We start from the raw sequence: 17,294 nt of genomic DNA, 5'->3' as shown, positions 1-17,294 counted from the left end.
CCCATATGGCTAGCCGGCCCCAGCCTCAGCCTCTCCAAGGACTCGGATCCAGCGCTGGCCGGGGTGCCCGGGTGCTCTATCTGCATGATGGCCAGCTCCCGCCCGGACCCCGAACCAGAGCCCGAGTCTGTGTTCCCACGGGAGGTCGGGCTGTTCGCCGACTCGTACTCAGAGAGCAGCAGGTTCTGCTTCTGTGGGCACGAGCTGAGCATCACGCAGAACTTTGGATCGCGCCTTGGGGTAGCAGCACGCGTGTGGGATGCGGTGAGGAATGGGCTGCCCTGAGAAGTCCAATCCCCGGACCCCACCTCTCTATATCGAGCTACGGTCGTGACAGTTTCCCCCTTTCTCTTTCTTTCTCTCCGTCATAGGCTCTGAGCCTGTGTAGCTATTTCGAGAGTCAAAATGTGGATTTTCGAGGCAAGAAGGTGATCGAACTAGGCGCGGGGACGGGCATCGTGGGAATCTTGGCTGCGCTGCAGGGTGCGTGAGCTGGCATTGCGGCGGGAGGAGGGGAGCTGGAGTGTGGGGAAGGGCTTTTGAACTCTGCTCGGTTCTTTGCTTTTAACAAACCTCTACTCTTTAGCGAGTCAGACAGCGCTGTCCTGGACTCGCTTTTTAGACCAGGCTGACCTCGAACTCACAGAAATCCATCTGTCTCTGCCCCTCGAGTGCTGGGATTAAAGGTATGTGCCACCAGACCCAGCTCTCTCTCTCTCTCTCTCTCTCTCTCTCTCTCTCTCTCTCTCTCCCCCTCTCACTTTCTCCTCCCTCTTTCTGTTTCTGTCTCTCTCTGCGTGTCTCTCTCTGCTCTGTCTGTCTGTCTCTGTCTCTGTGTGCGTGTGTCGTGGTTGAGGCAGGCTCTCTTGTCCAGGCTGGATTAAAATTCACCAACTACCCAGAGAAGGTTAGCGTGAATGCCTGACCCTCGGGCCTTAATCTTCCAAGTGCTGGTGTTACAGGTGCACCACCATGCTCCCAAACAGCCTTAGGTTTTTCTCGCTAGAAGAAACAAGATGGTGAATTTTGGAGAGCCAGGGTGTGAATGAATACATACACTCATTCTAGGGCTGACTAAGAGGCTGAGACCTGGGAAAGGAGTCAGGTAAAGTGCTTCACTTTGGGCAAGATAAAAAAATTCCTGACCTGTGACCTAAGTCATGCAAACCAGGATGTCCTGATTCACAGGGAGAGAAGTGGGTCACCCTGAGGGAAGTCTTTGCAGAGGCAGACATTTATTTTTCTATTCATCCGAGCAACCTGTGAGTCTTGTGTGTGCCATGAGCCATGCTGGGGACTGAGGGTGTGAAATCGAGGATTTCCTCTCTCCAAGGAACAATGTGGGAAGATGCTGGGTACACACGCGATAGGTGTATGTGTGTAAGTATGTGTGCATATGTAGACATGTGTGCGTGTGTGCGTGTGTGAATGTATGTGTGTGTAGTACATGTGTGTATGTGTGTGTGTGAGAACACCTGTCTTTACTTACTGTCACATCAGCTGCTGCTCTTTGGTGTGGTGTTTAGTTGCCAGGTCTGAAATCTGGATATAATCTATTCTCTCACTTGTACCCAGAATCAGCCAGCCCTGTCTCCTTGACACTTGCACAGCTGCCCCTTCCTCATCCCACTTCCGGTTCTTGCCCTGACTTTCCTAAGTGTCTCATGCTTCCCCGATGGGAAAGGTTAGGACTCCCAGTCTGACCCTGTGATCTGACCACACCGAACCAGTTTCTGCCTCAGGCTTTCTCATCATGAAGCCACGTCCACTTGGGGATGAGACGTTATCTTGTCACGTCCCTGCTTTCCATCCTCATACCCTTCCTGTCGTGTGCATTCATTCATTGGTTTTTCAAGACAGGCTTTCTCTGTGTAGCCTTGACTGTATTGGATGCATTTTGTAGACCAGGCTGGCTTCAGACTCAAAGAGAGCCACCTGCCTCTGCCTCCCTGAGTGCTGGGGTCACAGGCATGCACCACCATGCTGGCTATCCTGTGCATTTTTTTTTTTTTCTGATATGAAAGAGGTTTATTTCTTTCATATAAGGGAAGAAGAGGGAAAGATAGGGCCCGAGTAGGCCATGTAGGTAAAGAGAGAAAGAGACAGAAAGAGACAAAAAGAGGGGGGAAGAAGGTACCCAGACAGAGAAGGGGGAGAGAGATTTTCTTGTGTTTTCTGGATCCACTCCCGGCTCCCCAGCCTGAGCCACCAGCATCACTTTCAAAGACTATAATAAGTAGTCAAACTGGTTTTGAGTTCGGGCCCCACCTAGAGTGTGGCTCACACCATCCCATAGTCAGAAGAGCTTTTCCGCAGTGCCTTGTCATCATTATCACACCCACCCCTCTATGGCTTCTCACTGCTTCCGGCATAACATGGCTTCCAATGGCCTGCCGCCTCTCCACCTCTTTCTGTGCTTCCCCGCTCCTGTTCTTATGTTTTCTATTAGCCTTCTGTCTGTTCTGAAAATTTGCTTTGATGTCCCCTCCCTTAAGGACTTCACCAGGGCTACACTTTCTGATTGAAACAGTCTCACTGTCTGGTTAATGCAAATGTATTCCCCATTGCCAGCTCAAAGTGCCCTTCCACAGGAAGGCTTTCTACACACACTCACACCTGCCCAGGCTGACTTAGGCCTTCTTTCATTTTATGCTTGTTTTTACTGAGCCCAGGCCCTTGTGCTACCCAGCTGGTCTGTACACTTCCTTTGCCCATTCATCTTTCCATTCTCCTAAACAGCCATTTCTTACCTTCTCACTCTTCAAACTGTGGATGCCTTCTTTGCAATTATCACCCTTATCTGGTGACTTTGTTCCTTCTGAATGTGTCTGAGTCCTCAGAAAATGGCCACAAATTCATGTCACAATATCTATTTACCTGTGTCTGTAGCTACTGCTTTTCATCTTGTTATCACAATGGACATACTAACTAAAGTAAAGCTTTCCACTTGTCCATAAGACAGTGAGTCTTCCCAGGATTTAAAGATAATGTCCCAGCAACCCCTTCTCTTATCTCTGCTGTATTCCTGTATTGTTTCTCTCTCTTTGGGTAATACGTATATTCTGACTGTCTATCTACTTATTATCTATCTATCTACTTATCTATCATCTATCTATCTATCTACTTATCTATCATCTATCTGTCTATCTATCTATCTATCTATCTATCTGTCTGTCTGTCTATCTATCGAGTGTGTATAGATGGTGTGTGTATATGATATATATGCACATGGCTGTGCCAAAATACCTCTAATGTGTGTGTGTGTGACCCTGCATCTCCTGAGCCACTTCTAGGCTTGGGAGAGCGTGCATTCACAGTTCTATCACTGTCTACAGTCCCTCTCTTTCTGTGCTTTTCTTACTCTATTCCTGTTAGCTTTCACTCCCTCCAGTGGCCCTAGCTGGGGTTGTGAGCTTCACTTCCAATCCCATGTTTTCACCTCAGGAGTCAGTTTCTAGCCCACTCTAGTTGACCTAGCATTTGACAGTGATACTCCCATATCCTTGAAATGTCCTTTGCTTTCTGGGCCAGCACACTCTGACTTCCACCTACATTATTGGCACACTTTTTCATTCTTTCTTGTTGATTCCCTTTCATCCTTACAACAGAAACTTTGAGTGCTCCAGAGCTCAGGAGAGGCCTTTTGACCTCTTCTTTTTTTCTGGCTAGTCTCCCCCTGAGAACTCACATCACTTTGTGGCTCTGAATGTCCTTTTTCTTGTGAGGACCATGGTTTCCTCATTTCTATATTCAGGCTTGTTTGCACCACCCAGTGTCCCCTCAGTATCTTCATGTGATTGCTTGATAGACACTTCAGACTTTGCTTCCAAATGAAGTCACGCTCCCATTTCTATTTCTAGTGCCTCTCCTAAAGCACCCTTCATTTACGTAATGGGCAATTTGGACTGACTTAGGCCAAATGTTCAAAAACCATCCTTAATCAAAAATTTCCCCCACCCCGTGTGTGTGTGTGTGAGAGAGAGAAAGAGAGACAGAGATAGAGTCAGAGACAGACAGATAGACAGAATCAGTTTATTGACCTTATATCAAGGATTTGATTACTTCTTAGTTGTTGTCATGACCAGATCTCTAGCTAGCATTATCTCTTCCTCTGGTCATTGGAGTTGCCTCCTGACCAGTCTCACTGGTTCTGTTCTTGCTCTTCTACATTTTTTTTGTTTGCGTGTGTATTTATTTATTTTTATGTGTGTGTGTATGTGTTCTGCCTGGCTGCTCGTACCACATATGATGCTGGTGCCTGAGGAGATCAGAAGAGCGCCTGGACCCCTGGAACTAGGGTGCGGGTGTTTGTGAGCCCCCGTGTGGGTCCCCTGCAAGAGCAGCCAGTGCCCTTAACCAGTGAGCCATCTTTCCAGCCCTCCCTTGTGTTTTTAATCACAGCAATCAAAGCGCTTCTCCTAAGTCCGGAGGCAGTGTCCTTCCACTTCAAAGCCCCCTCCCCCTGTCTCCCCACATCGGGATTCAGTAGGCCTCTGTCTCCCTCTCGCCTACTCCCGCTGCTGTTTGTCCTGCTGTTCTCCACACCTGCCAGGAACAGCCTGCCTCCAGGTCTCTGTGGCTGCTGATCTGGCGTTTGGTAGACTTTAGCCAGGGAGAGCCACGTGGTTTGCTCCACCGCTGCCTTCAGGTCTTTTCCAAATAAAACATGCTTAGTGAGGATTTCCCAAGTGTCCCCTCAAGTGGTTCATGCCCTTTTGATGCCTCGCTGTAGCACGTGTCACAATTTGATGTTTTGTGTGTCTGACTTCTTTCTTTCTTTCTTTCTTTTTGAGGCAAGGTCTACTGTAACTCTGGTTGACCTTAAACTCCTAATGTTCTTGTTTCTTGCTTCTACCTCCCAAGTACTGGGATTACAGATATGAGCCACCAGACCCTGTTTATTTTTGGTTTGTTGACAATGTGTCTTCCCAAGTAGCCCCAGATGGTCTGGTGCTCAAGGTCCTCCTGCCTTGGCTCCCCAAGTTCTGTGACTACAAGCAGGTACCAGGTACCACTATGCCTGAATATTTCATTTATTTTGATCCTGTCATCTTTTCTTGTTACTGTTCTTCTTCTTCTTTTTTTAATTAAAAAAGTTACACGTGGGGTGGGGCAGTGGTATCACATGCCTTTAATCCCAGCACTTAGGAGGCAGAGGCAGGCAGATTTCTATGAGTTCGAGACCAGCCTGGTCTATAGTGCAAGTTTCAGAACTACTAAGGCTACACAGAGAAACTCTCTCTCGAAAAGCCAAAACAAAAAAAGTACATTTGTTTATTGAAGAGAATGCATTTGTCATGGCATGTGGAGGTCAAAAGAATATTTTGTGCCAGTCAGTTCTCTCCTTCCACCACATAGGACTCAAGGATGAAAATCAGATAGCAAGGGCTGGTGGCTTGATCTATTGACCTATTGCCCCATTTCCCTTCGTTTAAAGCGGGATTCATGTAGCCAAGGATGGCCTTGAACTTCTGATCTGGCTGCCTGTACCTCAAAATAACTTATTTATTTGGTGGAATCAAACCCAGTTTTTTATGTACTCTACCAACTAAGCTCCAAACCCAGCCTCTTCCCTTTACATTTTTATTTATTTTAAACATTACTTTTTTTTAAAATTATGTGTAGGTGTGTATGTCTGCAGAAAGGCCGTGCACATGGGTGCAGGTGCCTCAGAGGCATCAGACCCCCTTGGACTGCAGTTTAGACCATTGTAAGATGCTTGATATGGAGGCTGGGAACTGAACTCGGGTCCTCTGGAAGAGCAGTGAGTGCTCTTAGTCAGTGAGCTGTTTCTCCAGCCCTCTCTGTTTTACTTAGTTAGGGTCTGGCTGTGTAGCCCGAGCTGGTCTCCATCCTGCCTCTGCCTCCCGAATGCTGAGATCACAGGCACGTGCTGCCACCGCTACAGGCAGCCGCTGGCGCTGTTCTGTAAACTCTGTAAGGGGCGGGTGCTCATCTGTCTCCTGCACTCCAGACACCTGGCTCCACACCCATGCTGAGGGTGTGAGTGCACTCTTACTATTTCTGCTTTCTATCCCATTAATCCTGGTTCTGACCAAGCAGTTGCTTTTGTGATGCTATGAGTGTTTCTGTCTGGAATGAAGCTTTCGGGAGGCCACAGTCTTGTTTTGCCTCCTGTTGTATCCCTAGCATTTAGCAAGTCCCCAGGACACATGTTCAGTGTGCGAGGAAAGTGTTCTGAAATGCTGACCTGATTGTCTTTTACCCTTGGGCTGGGAGTATGTCTCTTGCTTGCCTCCTGTGTGATCACAGTCTATCAAGCCTGACTCTTTGCAACCAGTAGTTTTTGTTTTGGGTCTTGACATTTTTCTTTCAATTTCTATATCTTCTAGATCAGTGGTTCTTGGCCTTCCTAATGCTGTGACCCCTTTATACAGTTCCTCATGTTGTGGTGACTCCAACCATAAAATTATTTTTGTTGCTAGTTCGTAACTGTATGTTTTGCTACTGTTATGAATCATAATTGTAAATGCCTGAGGTTTTCAGTGGTCTTTTGGGGTCGCAAGCCACAGGCTGAGAACTGATGTTGCAGATTCCAGCCTCCCTTGACTATGCCATGCCCTCCGCCTGCTAGGTACCCACACTCCCTATTCTCTGCTCAGAAAGCCTCAGCTGACTATCCTGTGCTTGTCCTCTTGGGCTCAGCTGAGGTCACGTCTTTTGAGTTTGTGAGGGTGGGGGTGCATGGCTCCTTCCCTGCTTGGTCTTGCCCGGGCTTTTGCTGACAGATGGTTGTTGTGTGTTGGGCAGAGAGGTTGAAGATTATCTCAGAGAGAATGTTGATGTTGTAGAATGTAGAGTAATGAGAGTGGCCATGGGTGACATTGAGGTTAGGGCAACTAAAAGCCAAAGAATGGACTTTGGGCTGGCAAGACATGAGGCCTTAAGGTCTCTGGACCCTGAAGGCCGGAGTCATGAGCCCTTTCTTGGTCCCTCTGACTTGGATTTCTCCTCCTTGCTCTCCCTCAGGGGGGGATGTTACCATCACTGATTTACCACTGGTCCTAGAGCAGATCCAGGATAACGTCCACGCTAACCTGCCACCTGGAGGCCGGGCTCAGGTGTGTGCCTTGTCCTGGGGAGTTGACCAGCATGTCTTTCCCGGAAACTATGACTTGGTGCTGGGGGCAGATATCGTATACCTGGAACCCACCTTCCCACTGCTGTTGGGGACACTCCGACACCTGTGTGGGCCCCATGGCACCATCTATCTGGCCTCCAAGATGAGAGAGGAGCACCAGACAGAGACCTTCTTTCAACACTTCCTGCCCGAGCACTTCCAGCTGGAGCTGGCCCAGCGGGACGAGGATGCGAATGTCAACATCTATAGGGCCAGGCACAGGGAAGTGGGACCTGAAGGACATCACCCCTTCTGTTGACCTCAACTCTTATCCCAGTGGAGGAATGGCATCTCTCCAGAGCCCTAAACATCAGGACATGAGAAAAGGATGCAGTGCCTGTCTTCTTTCTTCTCTTTTCCCATTAGTTTCCCTATATATTCTTCGGAGACTACTTGATGAGAGTGGCAGAGCCCTAGAAGCATTGAGTTTAAAGCACAAAGAAGGCCCAGCACTTGTCTGCAGAGGAAGAGAGGGTATTCAGGATACTTAGGAGTAAGGGAGGGAAGCAGGGGATGAATAGTGGCTTCAGGGAGATTGCCGTTGATCACTTCCAATTCTTTAAACAGAACAGACTTAAAAAAAATTCTTTGACTTTTTTTTTTTTTTTTCAAGACAGGGTTTCTCCGTGAAGCATTGGCTGTTCTGAACTCACTTTGTAGACCCAGCTGGCCTTGAACTCACACAGATCCTCTTGCCTCTGCTTCCTAGAGTGCTAGGATTACAGGCATCCGCTACCATGCCTAGTTCTTTGACATTTTTTAAAGGAAAATATGAGCATTAATTATCTCTTCTGCATCCCTAAACATGTAGCTATTGCCAGAGAGCTGGGTACCAAGATGCCTCAAAATTCCTGTTTCTTGCTACTGAGATGTTGCTAGGAGAAGTCCCCTTGGCCTGAGCCTGGTAACTCGCAGCAGAGCTGTCCCTTTGGGCTATCGCTTCTTTGTGCTCTACAAAGTTCAAGACCTGATCACAGACATCATGGTGTACCAAAGTCTCTGGATTGAGTTCTAGGTTCTTCTGATCTCCAGTTTTTCCTTCTTAACTTGTTCTGTCTTCTCTTCTTGATTCTTCCTCAGGAGAAGTCTGGTTGGGCTCTTTTTCCTTACTGCTTAGGAATACAGCCATCCTTGGTGTGTCTGCCACCATCGTCATAACCGCCTCGCTACTCCTCAACTCTCGCCATCTTCCAAAACCTGCTCTAATTCGCTTCTTACTGCAAGAACCAATGTCTTTGCTTGACACTGAGGCATGCCCCCAAAGTACTTTGTATTTCATTTCCTGCTCCTTTTGCATGTTTAGCCAAGTTGCAGTTTGCTGTGCTTTATTCCCTAACTCTATAATCAGCATTCTCTCACTTCTCCACTTTCTGAATGATTCCCTTCAAGGGCCATTGCTCCTTATCAAAACTCAATCTTTGCCTCTGGGAAAATCTTCCTTTTCTTGAGCCTTCTATTTGGATGTGATTTTCTTGTCAGGAAATCTTTTAACTGCTTAGGGACCTTATATTTTCCTATCTGATTTTTTTTTTCAAGACAGGGTTTCTCTGTGTAGCCTTGGCTATCCTGGACTGGACTTGTAGACCAGGCTGGCCTCGAACTCACAGAGATCCACCTGCCACTGCCTCCCAGAGTGCCGGGAGCACAGGTGTGTGCCATCGTGCCTGGCTGTTACCTGAGTCTTATTTTCTCACCAATAGATACATTGGAGGGCAAAGCTGTGGTTTATTCATTAGTAATTCCTTGAAACTGGCAACAGCTCCGGGCACACATGTGTTCAGCGGATATTAGCAGATATGCTAATTTAGTAATTATTTATTCGGTTTGCTGAAGGAACTCCACCTCTCTAGGTGAACCAGGACATAGTTCCCCGAGTCATAAATGGATAACGAATATGAAAGTGCATTGGAAATAAACATAAAGTATCACCTACACGTCTTGTTATTTTGTGACAACTTTCATCAAGCACTTTTACGCGTTAAGTCTTTTGAAATGTTTTGACAAGCAAATGCGGCGGTTCCATTCCTCCGGCCTGCAGGCGGCAGCACCCCGCACCACGCGTTCCGGGAGGCGTTTTGGCCCTCGCGCCACGCCGTAGGCCGCCGTCTCACCTGCGCGCGCGTGGACTGCGAGTGTCCCGCTGCCCGGGGAATGTCGATGCTGCGGTTGCTACGCCTCTTCCCCTTCGCGTGCGCCGGCCGCTCGGTGAGGGCTCCCGGGCGCCGTGAGCTCGCCCTCGCCTCTCCAACCCAGGCTGCGCTCCCCTCCGCGCTCGCCCGACCCCGGGTCTCCCCGCGGACGCGCTCCCCGCCCGCTGCCCTCCAGCCGCCTCCCAGCGCTATCCCTTTCTCCTTTCTCCTGCAGGCGAGGTCTGTCCTGCTGCAGCCGCCGCAGCCATGGCGCGCGTGTCACACGGGCCCCTCCGTGTCGCCTTCTGCTTCCAGCAAGGAGCTGCTCAGGAAGCTGCGGCAGAAGACAGGCTACTCCTTTGTCAACTGCAAGAAGGCTCTGGAGACGTGTGGCGGCGACCTCAGACAGGTGGGGAGGCGCTGTCCGACCTGGCGCGACGGCTCGGCCGCAGGCTTTTCTTCCGGGCCCACTCCGAGGCGCGCAGACATGACCGGTGTCCTTCCGATGGGACCCCAAGAGAAGACTTTGGCTTTGAAGGATAGCTTTACCCTTCTCCTTCCTCGTCTTCATTGGAAGCAGTTAACGTAGGAACAGAGTTAACTAGCCGTGATCCACGTCCGGGGGCCGTGGGAATTATTGCCTGGAGATCAGTGTTGGTGTAAATTTTGAAGTTCAACTACAGAGGCCCTCTCACACTGTAACTGTGGACATTGCATTTAACCCTTTGGTGTCGTGTCAGTGGGGTGTGTGTAATGAAACCACTTATAGTGGGGTTGTGAAGACCAGAGAGTGGTAGGTGAGTTCCTCTTACGGAACGTGGCCGTGCAGAGAATCATTTGGTTCTTTCTGATTTCTGTGACTGACTTTTTCGTCTTCCCTGTTTGTAGGCGGAGGCCTGGCTGCACGAGCAGGCCCAGAAGGAAGGCTGGAGCAAAGTGGCCAAGCTCCATGGGAGGAAGACTAAAGAAGGCTTGGTTGGGCTGCTGCAGGACAGGAACGCCTCTGTCTTGGTAGAGGTGCGTGGTGGGGGCCCTGCACACTAGAAGCAGCTATGCCTTGGAGCATAAGGCGTTTGTTTGGTAGACCCCTCGCACACCTAAGGAATCTGCTTGGAACCATGAGTGGAGGTTGGAGTTAAGTTCCCAAGGGTTTACAATGCATGGTTGTCTTGATGGGAAATGGCCTAGCAACCAAGATCCTTTTTCCTACGTGTGAACCCAGTTCAGCCTTGTTACTGTAGTAGGTAGACTTAAGTAGCAGGGTGGTGTGGCAGTTCTCAGCAGTGTTCTCAACTCTCGGGAGGCTGAGGAAGGAGGATTGCTGTGAGTTTGAGGGCAGTTAGGCTACAAAGTGAAATCCTGACCCCTTCACCACTAAAAAACACCACTAAAAAAAGGTAAGAAAGTTAGTAATTATAGTAATGTATTATTCTGTGTATTGATGACTCATAGCGTGGACTTAGAGGAGGCTGTAGAGTCAGGACATGAAAAAAACAAGCCCAGTAGGGCTACCACGAAGGAATGAGTAGTGGTAAAGTGGTTTGAGGGTGGACATGGTGGTGGCATGGGTATAGCTCTAGCACTTGGGAGGTAGAGGCAGGAAGATCAGTTGAAGGCCATCCTCAGCTACTTCATAAGTTCAAGGCCAGCCTGAGACCCTTTCACAAAACTAAAAAGGTTTGGTGTTGGAAGAGAGTAAGGGATGAAGTGATTATGGTGTGGCTGCAGCCAAGCATGGTGAGTCTGTCAGGGTGTTCTGGTGTGCAGGTTGTGGCTGAATCCCTACCACAGTGACATCTCTTCCTTTGTTTCAGTCTACCCAGATCCCCGGACCCACAGCTTTAAAGTCCGGGGCCATCTGTTTCTGTTGAGTCTGCAGCTTGTTCAGTCAATATCTTGGTTGGCTCTGCCTCCAACCTGAAGGCACTTTTAGAAACTGTTGATAACTAACTCATTCAGCAATATCCACTCATTCCCACAGGTAAACTGTGAGACAGATTTTGTCTCCAGAAACTTGAAATTCCAACAGTTCGTCCAGCAAGTAGCCTTGGGAACCATGCTACACTGTCAGAGTCTGAAGGATCAGCTTTCCACATACAGTAAAGTGAGTTTGAAAGCTGTCTCCAGCTCACCAAAGTGGCCTCCACACCTTAGGGTCTGTTTGTCTTTAGCTTTTTGGGGTGTATTTGAGGATTGTACCCAGGAACTTGTGCATACTGCTCTATCAATGAGCTACACTCTTCTTTTTTGGGGAGAAGGGGGCTTGAGACAGGGTTTCTCTGTGTAGCCGTGGCTATCCTGGGACTTGCTCTGTAGAACAGGCTGGCCTCAAACTCAAAGATCCACCTGCCTGTGCCTCCTGAGTGCTGGGATTAAAGGTATGTGCCACCACCTTTAATGCTTGTGATGTTCTTTTTGTATCACTCATCTCAGGTTCCTCTTTTCTTTAGATTTATTTACTTAGTAAATTTGAGTGATTGTCCGTGTGTGCATGCTTGCTGCTCCTGGAAGTCAGAAGAGGGTGATGGAGCTCCTGGAACTGGAGTTACAGGTGGACAGATGGTTTCGTGCCACCATGTGGGTGCTGGGAATTGAACCCTGGTCTTCTGCAAGATCAGCAAGTGCTCTTAACCACTGAGCTAACTCTTCTTCTGTCTGTCAGTCTTCTCAGTTCACATTGCTGCTTTAATCTCTTTTTTGTTATGTTACATTATTCTGCTTTTTTAACTTTGTGTGTGCGTGCGTGTGTGTGCCCACACATGCACATGCATGTGGAAGCTAGAGTTGACACTAGGTATCTCCCTCAATTTCTCTCTCCATCCTTTTTCTTCTTCTTTTGAGACAGGGTCTCATGTAGCCCTGGCTGGTCTGGGACTCAGGATGGTGTCACACTTACAGAAATCCTCCTCCACTGCCTCTTGAACTCTGGAATTAAACGGACATGCCACTGCACCTGGCTTCCACCGTATTTTTTAGGACAGGGCTCAGTGAACCTGAAGCTCACCCGTTCAGCCAGGCTGGCTAGTCAGTGAACTTCAGTGGTACTCCTGCTAGCCTAGTGTGAGACTGCAGATCTTTTTATGTGGTGCTTGTGGTCCAGCTCATGGTGCCTTACTTGATGACCCTGAGGGAACACTTCCCAGAAGATACCATCTCAATGAAGCTGATCTCTTTACTAATCACAGCTGAGTTTTCATTGATTGTCCTAGCTTTCACATTCATAGCACTGGTCTTTCCCTAATCACAAGCTGATCAGAAACCACAAGTTCTTTTTGCTTCATTGAGACAGGATTTGTCTGTGTAGCCTTGGTTGTTCTGGCCTTACTTTGTAGGCCAGGCTGGCCTTGAACTCAGAGATCCACCTGCCTCTGCCTCCCAGACTGTTGTGGTTATAGGCACGAGCCACTGTGCGCCTAGAAACCACAAATTCTTAATTCAAAATATCACATGAATGGTTCTAATAGAATCAGTGTGCAGTGCCCTCAGAGGCCAGGAAGGGCACTGGATCCCCGGCAACTGAAGTTCCCGCCATGTTGGTGAACGAGGGTCCCCAGGAAGAGCAGCCAGTGCTTTTAAGCAGTGAGCCATCTCTCCAGCCCCCAAAGTCCCATTGTTATCTATTTCTGTAGCTAAGCAGTCTCATTGGATTATAGTTTTCCTATAAGTGTCTCTTGTTACAAAGTAAGTGGAAGTGTACGGTGACATGTAAATTTGCATTTTCACTCACCATGGAAACAGTCCATAGCAATTCATAAAAGATTGTCCTTTGTTGAGACCGTGTCTCACGCAGAATTGGCCAGCCTCAGCCACACGGTGTGCTGTAGCATTGGCTAGCTCTGTCTGAGCATCTCATCTTTCTACCTCCAGCTCTCAAGTGCTGGGATTAAGGCATGTTCTGACATGTTCTCTATTCTTTGTCTTTTCCCTGGCTGTGTAGTATTCTGTTTATGAATGTGCCATGGATTATTCAGCTAATCTGTGTTTGGGCCAAAGTTTGTTGCCAAAGTTTAATGATTAGAAGTAATTGTGCAGTAAATAATCTTGTGTATAGTGCTTTAAAAAAAAAATTGTGCTTTTGTGTCTTTGAAAGTTCATTGTCAAGCTGGTTGTGTTGATGGATATCTGTAATCCCAGCACTTAGGAGGCAGAGGCAGGAGGATTTTTAGAAGTTTGAGGTCAGCCTGGGTTACACTGTGAGTTCCAAGCCTTTCATGATTACAGAATGTGACCCTGTTTCCCCAAAAACAGCAGTACAAAAGGAACCGTGGGGCTGGAGAGATGACTCAGAGGTTAAGAGCGCTGTCTGCTCTTCCAGAGGTCCTGAGTGCAATTTCCAGCACCCACATCATGGCTCAACCATTTATAGTGATATCTGCCCTCTTCTGATGTGCAGGCAGAACATGGTATATGTAATAAATAAATATATCTTTAAAAAAAGAAAAGAGAAGGAGTAGTGTCCTCCAGTCCCCAGCAGCAGGGCTGTGAGCCAAAGGCTGAATGTGCAGAGCGGCGCTGCTCTCTTCCTCCATTGCATGTGTGTCAGCCCGCACTCCTGGCGACACTCTGCAGGTCCACTCGTGTTATCTTACGATTGTGTGAAAGCCCCACTCCTGCTTTCTAGGAAATCCTGAGAAGGTAGCTGGAGGACGAGTGACATCCTTGCCTTAGTGGAAGTTCATCTATTTATAGATGGCTGTCTTAACCGTTTTCCCGCATCTAGGCTCTTGTGCATGTTCTTTGAGTGATTTCAGCAGCACAGAGCAAGCTCACGCTTGTCTCCTGAACTTAGGGCTTCCTGAACTCCTCTGAGCTCTCAGAACTTGCAGCTGGGCCCGACAGGCAAGGCTCACTTAAGGACCATTTGGCCTTAGCGATCGGTGAGTATCTGAAGGTTCTGGAAAGTGGGGTTAAGATCTGCCTCTCCTGGTATCATTGGTGTGTCTCTAAATCTCATTCAGTAACTGCAGTTCAGGAGTTGGAGGCAGATAATGGGAGTAAATGTGAAGAAACATGTCATATGCATGTATGAAATTCTCAACAAATAATTTTTTTAATAATAAGCTCATGTGTCTCTAAGGGCAACAGTATGGGAATATGGGTTGGCCATTTTGGGGAGCAGTAGACCCCATGAAAAGCCAAAGGAGCCCCATCTGCATGCTCTAACCAGTTAGTGCACTGAGGGGCGGGGGGTTCCAAGTACAGTCAGCATCCTGAATTCCATAGAGAAATTTAGGTTTGTAAACTGACTCTCAGCCAGTTAAAAGTTGTTCATCACTGTGCTGACTAAACAAAGCAGAGATGCAGAGATGAGGTGGCCCTTTAGCCCCCCGGGTGAGCACTCTGGGCATGCTATGGGGAAAAATACACTAAAGGTGAAAATGGAAATGTAAGGGTTGGAGATGGCTCAGCATTTGAGAGCCTGGGCTGCACTTCCAGAGGACCCTGGCTTGATTCCCAGCAGTAGCTTGGAGCCTTTTTTTTTTTTTTTTAAACTTAAGATCATCTATTTTAGGGATTTGATAGTGAATTTATGAAGATGCACATCTTTAGAAGTTATTGTGGAGAATCATGCCCTGTCACCGGGAGGGCCTAACAGTGGGGATCTTGCTCTCTTTCTGAGTGTCCTAATGGAGGGAGGGAAGCAAGCTGGATTAGAGTCAAGGCGTAGTTCTGTTTTTACGTGGTAATCTTTAGTTCTAAGTAGTGAGTCATGGGTGAGCAGCCAAGACAAAGCTGTATTAAATCCTGGAAGAAATGGGGTTTTGTCCTCTTAGCTTGTGGCAAGTAACTGTTGAGTAGAGTTCTGAGCAGTTTTCCTATTTACTTGATTTCTGGGTCTTCCTGTATATGGCCTGTAGCTGTAACTGGAGCCAACCCTGTGTCATCATGAGACCCTGTGGTTTAGCCTCCCGTCCCTTCCCAGGCTTTTGGTTTATTTTGGCTTCTCAGAAAGGGGTCCTGGGGAAACAAGAGAAAACTAGAATCTGTTTTTGGCTCTCATGAGGTTTTGAGAATGTTATCTTTGTACTTGTGATGAGCAGAAATGGGAACTGTCACGTGGCTGGGGTTTGGATTTCCTGGGGCTTTAGGTTACAGACCTTTCCCAGACATTGCTGGTAATGTGAATTGTGTATGTCAGTTGTGTTTGCAAGAGAGAATGGTTTGGTGGGGGGAATTCAGTTGACTCCTTTGAGTTAGGATTCCAGCTCTGTCACTTACTGCTGTGTGATCACTTGAATTCTCTCCACATGAGTTTAGCCTGAGGTTAGCCAGGTTCTGAATGCCTGCTGTTCATGAGACACCACAATACATGCTTCTTGCATATGTCACCTTCTTTATTTCTCCCAGTAACCCTGGTAGTATCATTTCCACTGTATAGATGAGGAAACTAAGGCTTGGCAGTTGATAAATGCCCAAGGTCACAGAACCAGGAAAGGCAGACCTCGAGGTGAGCCTGTGACAGCCAGCCTGTCTTGAGAACTCTTTGAGCGGTGAGCTCTCCCCCCACTTTCCTTACAAGCTGAGGCTGGTGTCTCCTTGTCTCACTGCAGATCTCCTGCCCATGCTCGCTCCAGCTCCTCTGTGTAGATGCCGCCACAGCCATCCTAACGCAGTACTGTTGTTTTCCTGTTTCTGCTCTTTCATAGGCAGACTGGGAGAAAACATGACACTCAAGAGAGCTGCGTGGGTGAAGGTGCCGTCTGGGTTCTACGTCGGCTCTTATGTGCATGGTGTCATACAGAGCCCTTTGTTGCACAGCCTGCTGTTGGGGAAGTACGGGGCCCTGGTGGTCTGCAAGACTCCAGAGCACATCAGAAACCTGGAGGAGGTGGGCCGCCGCCTGGGGCAGCATGTGGTGGGCATGGCCCCCCTGTCTGTGGGCTCCCTGGATGATGAGCCTGGAGGCGAGAGCGAGACCAGGATGCTGCCGCAGCCATACCTGCTGGACCCTTCCATCACCCTGGGACAGTACGTGCAGCCCCAGGGTGTGACTGTGGTTGACTTTGTGCGCTTTGAGTGTGGGGAAGGCGAAGAGCTCGCGGAGGCTGAGTAGGTTGTTGGCCTCCATGGAAATACTTATTTTCAGATCTGGATCTCCTATAAAAGCTACGTTCAAACCTCTTCAGCCCTCAGATTTGTTTTTGCTTTTTGGTCTATAATGACATTACATATTCATGGGTAAAGATATTAAATAGCTATGTAATAAAGATTTTCTCATTTGCATAATACTGGATTTAACTTGCTTTGGAATTTTGAAAACCTCATGCCAGGCTTGTGTGGTAAGTAATTTTTCCCAATAAGCTGTCTCCCCAGTCCCCAGCATCAATTTATTATGTTGTTCCTGTGACAAAAACCTCTCTCTCACTCTGCTTTGACTCTGTGACATTTTGGACCCTGGTGTTGTTCCTGTAATTTGGATTTCATATTTGCCGACCTGTGCTAGCGTTGTCTGGGGCTTGCGGCTTCATTTGTTGGCAGCTACAGCTTTCTGTAGTGGTTCAGACATTCACCAGTGTGTAATCCTGAAATGGGTGTGGATGGCTGGGTCTGGGGATTCTCTGGATAGCTATGAGGCAGATTTTTGACATTCTTGAGCCAGAGATGGGAATCACAGTGGTCCTGTTAGCTATAGCTCTCAGTGCCGCCATTTGTTTGTTTGCCTTGATGCTGGTGATTGAACCCAGGACCTCAGGCACACTGCTCAGGAAACTGTGCTTGCTCTTTGTTAGGTTCTGTTTTATTATTTTGAGTCAGGTTTCCTTTTTTTTATTATTATTATTATAATTTATTCACTTTGTATCCCAGCTATAGCCCCCTTCATCCCCTCCCAATCCTACCCTCCCTCCCTCTTCTCCTCCCTTGCCCCTTCCCTAGTCCACTGATAGGGGAGTTCCTCCTCCCCTTCTCTCTGACCCTAGTCTATCAGGTCTCATCAGGACTGGCTGCATTGTCTTCCTCTGTGGCCTGGTAAGGCTGTTCCCCCCTCAGGAGTTCATGTCTGAGACAGCCCCTATTCCCACAAG

General features: G+C 48.1%; 2 protein-coding genes across 2 annotated transcripts; both read left to right on the top strand.

Annotated features, from left to right (window-relative positions):
* Positions 1-4: 4 nt before the first annotated feature.
* Eef1akmt3 (EEF1A lysine methyltransferase 3) lies at positions 5-9,152 on the top strand. Its single transcript, XM_055611949.1, has 3 exons — positions 5-264; positions 372-483; positions 6,991-9,152. The coding sequence occupies exons 1-3, from the start codon at positions 85-87 to the stop codon at positions 7,398-7,400; spliced, it is 702 nt and encodes a 233-aa protein (XP_055467924.1). The 5' UTR covers positions 5-84; the 3' UTR covers positions 7,401-9,152.
* An 87-nt stretch (positions 9,153-9,239) lies between these two features.
* Positions 9,240-16,504, top strand: Tsfm (Ts translation elongation factor, mitochondrial). Its single transcript, XM_055611946.1, has 6 exons — positions 9,240-9,346; positions 9,506-9,679; positions 10,159-10,287; positions 11,252-11,374; positions 14,060-14,147; positions 15,918-16,504. Exons 1-6 carry the CDS (start codon positions 9,293-9,295, stop codon positions 16,322-16,324), a joined length of 975 nt encoding a protein of 324 aa, XP_055467921.1. The 5' UTR covers positions 9,240-9,292; the 3' UTR covers positions 16,325-16,504.
* The last annotated feature ends 790 nt before the right edge of the window (positions 16,505-17,294 follow it).

This window comes from Psammomys obesus, unplaced genomic scaffold, assembly GCF_907164565.1.
Source record: "Psammomys obesus unplaced genomic scaffold, mPsaObe1.curated_primary_1811, whole genome shotgun sequence".
Classification (NCBI taxonomy): domain Eukaryota; kingdom Metazoa; phylum Chordata; class Mammalia; order Rodentia; family Muridae; genus Psammomys; species Psammomys obesus.
Note: the sequence above shows the minus strand (reverse complement) of the source record. Positions and strands in the feature narration are given on the sequence as shown.

Coding starts and splice junctions, on each gene's coding strand:
- Eef1akmt3 (XM_055611949.1), top strand. CDS start 85: ATGATGGCCAGCTCCCGCCCGGACCCCGAACCAGAGCCCGAGTCTGTG. Junction 265..371: donor CAGCACGCGTGTGGGATGCG/GTGAGGAATGGG, acceptor TCTCCGTCATAG/GCTCTGAGCCTGTGTAGCTA. Junction 484..6,990: donor AATCTTGGCTGCGCTGCAGG/GTGCGTGAGCTG, acceptor GCTCTCCCTCAG/GGGGGGATGTTACCATCACT.
- Tsfm (XM_055611946.1), top strand. CDS start 9,293: ATGTCGATGCTGCGGTTGCTACGCCTCTTCCCCTTCGCGTGCGCCGGC. Junction 9,680..10,158: donor GTGGCGGCGACCTCAGACAG/GTGGGGAGGCGC, acceptor CCCTGTTTGTAG/GCGGAGGCCTGGCTGCACGA. Junction 11,375..14,059: donor AGCTTTCCACATACAGTAAA/GTGAGTTTGAAA, acceptor TCCTGAACTTAG/GGCTTCCTGAACTCCTCTGA.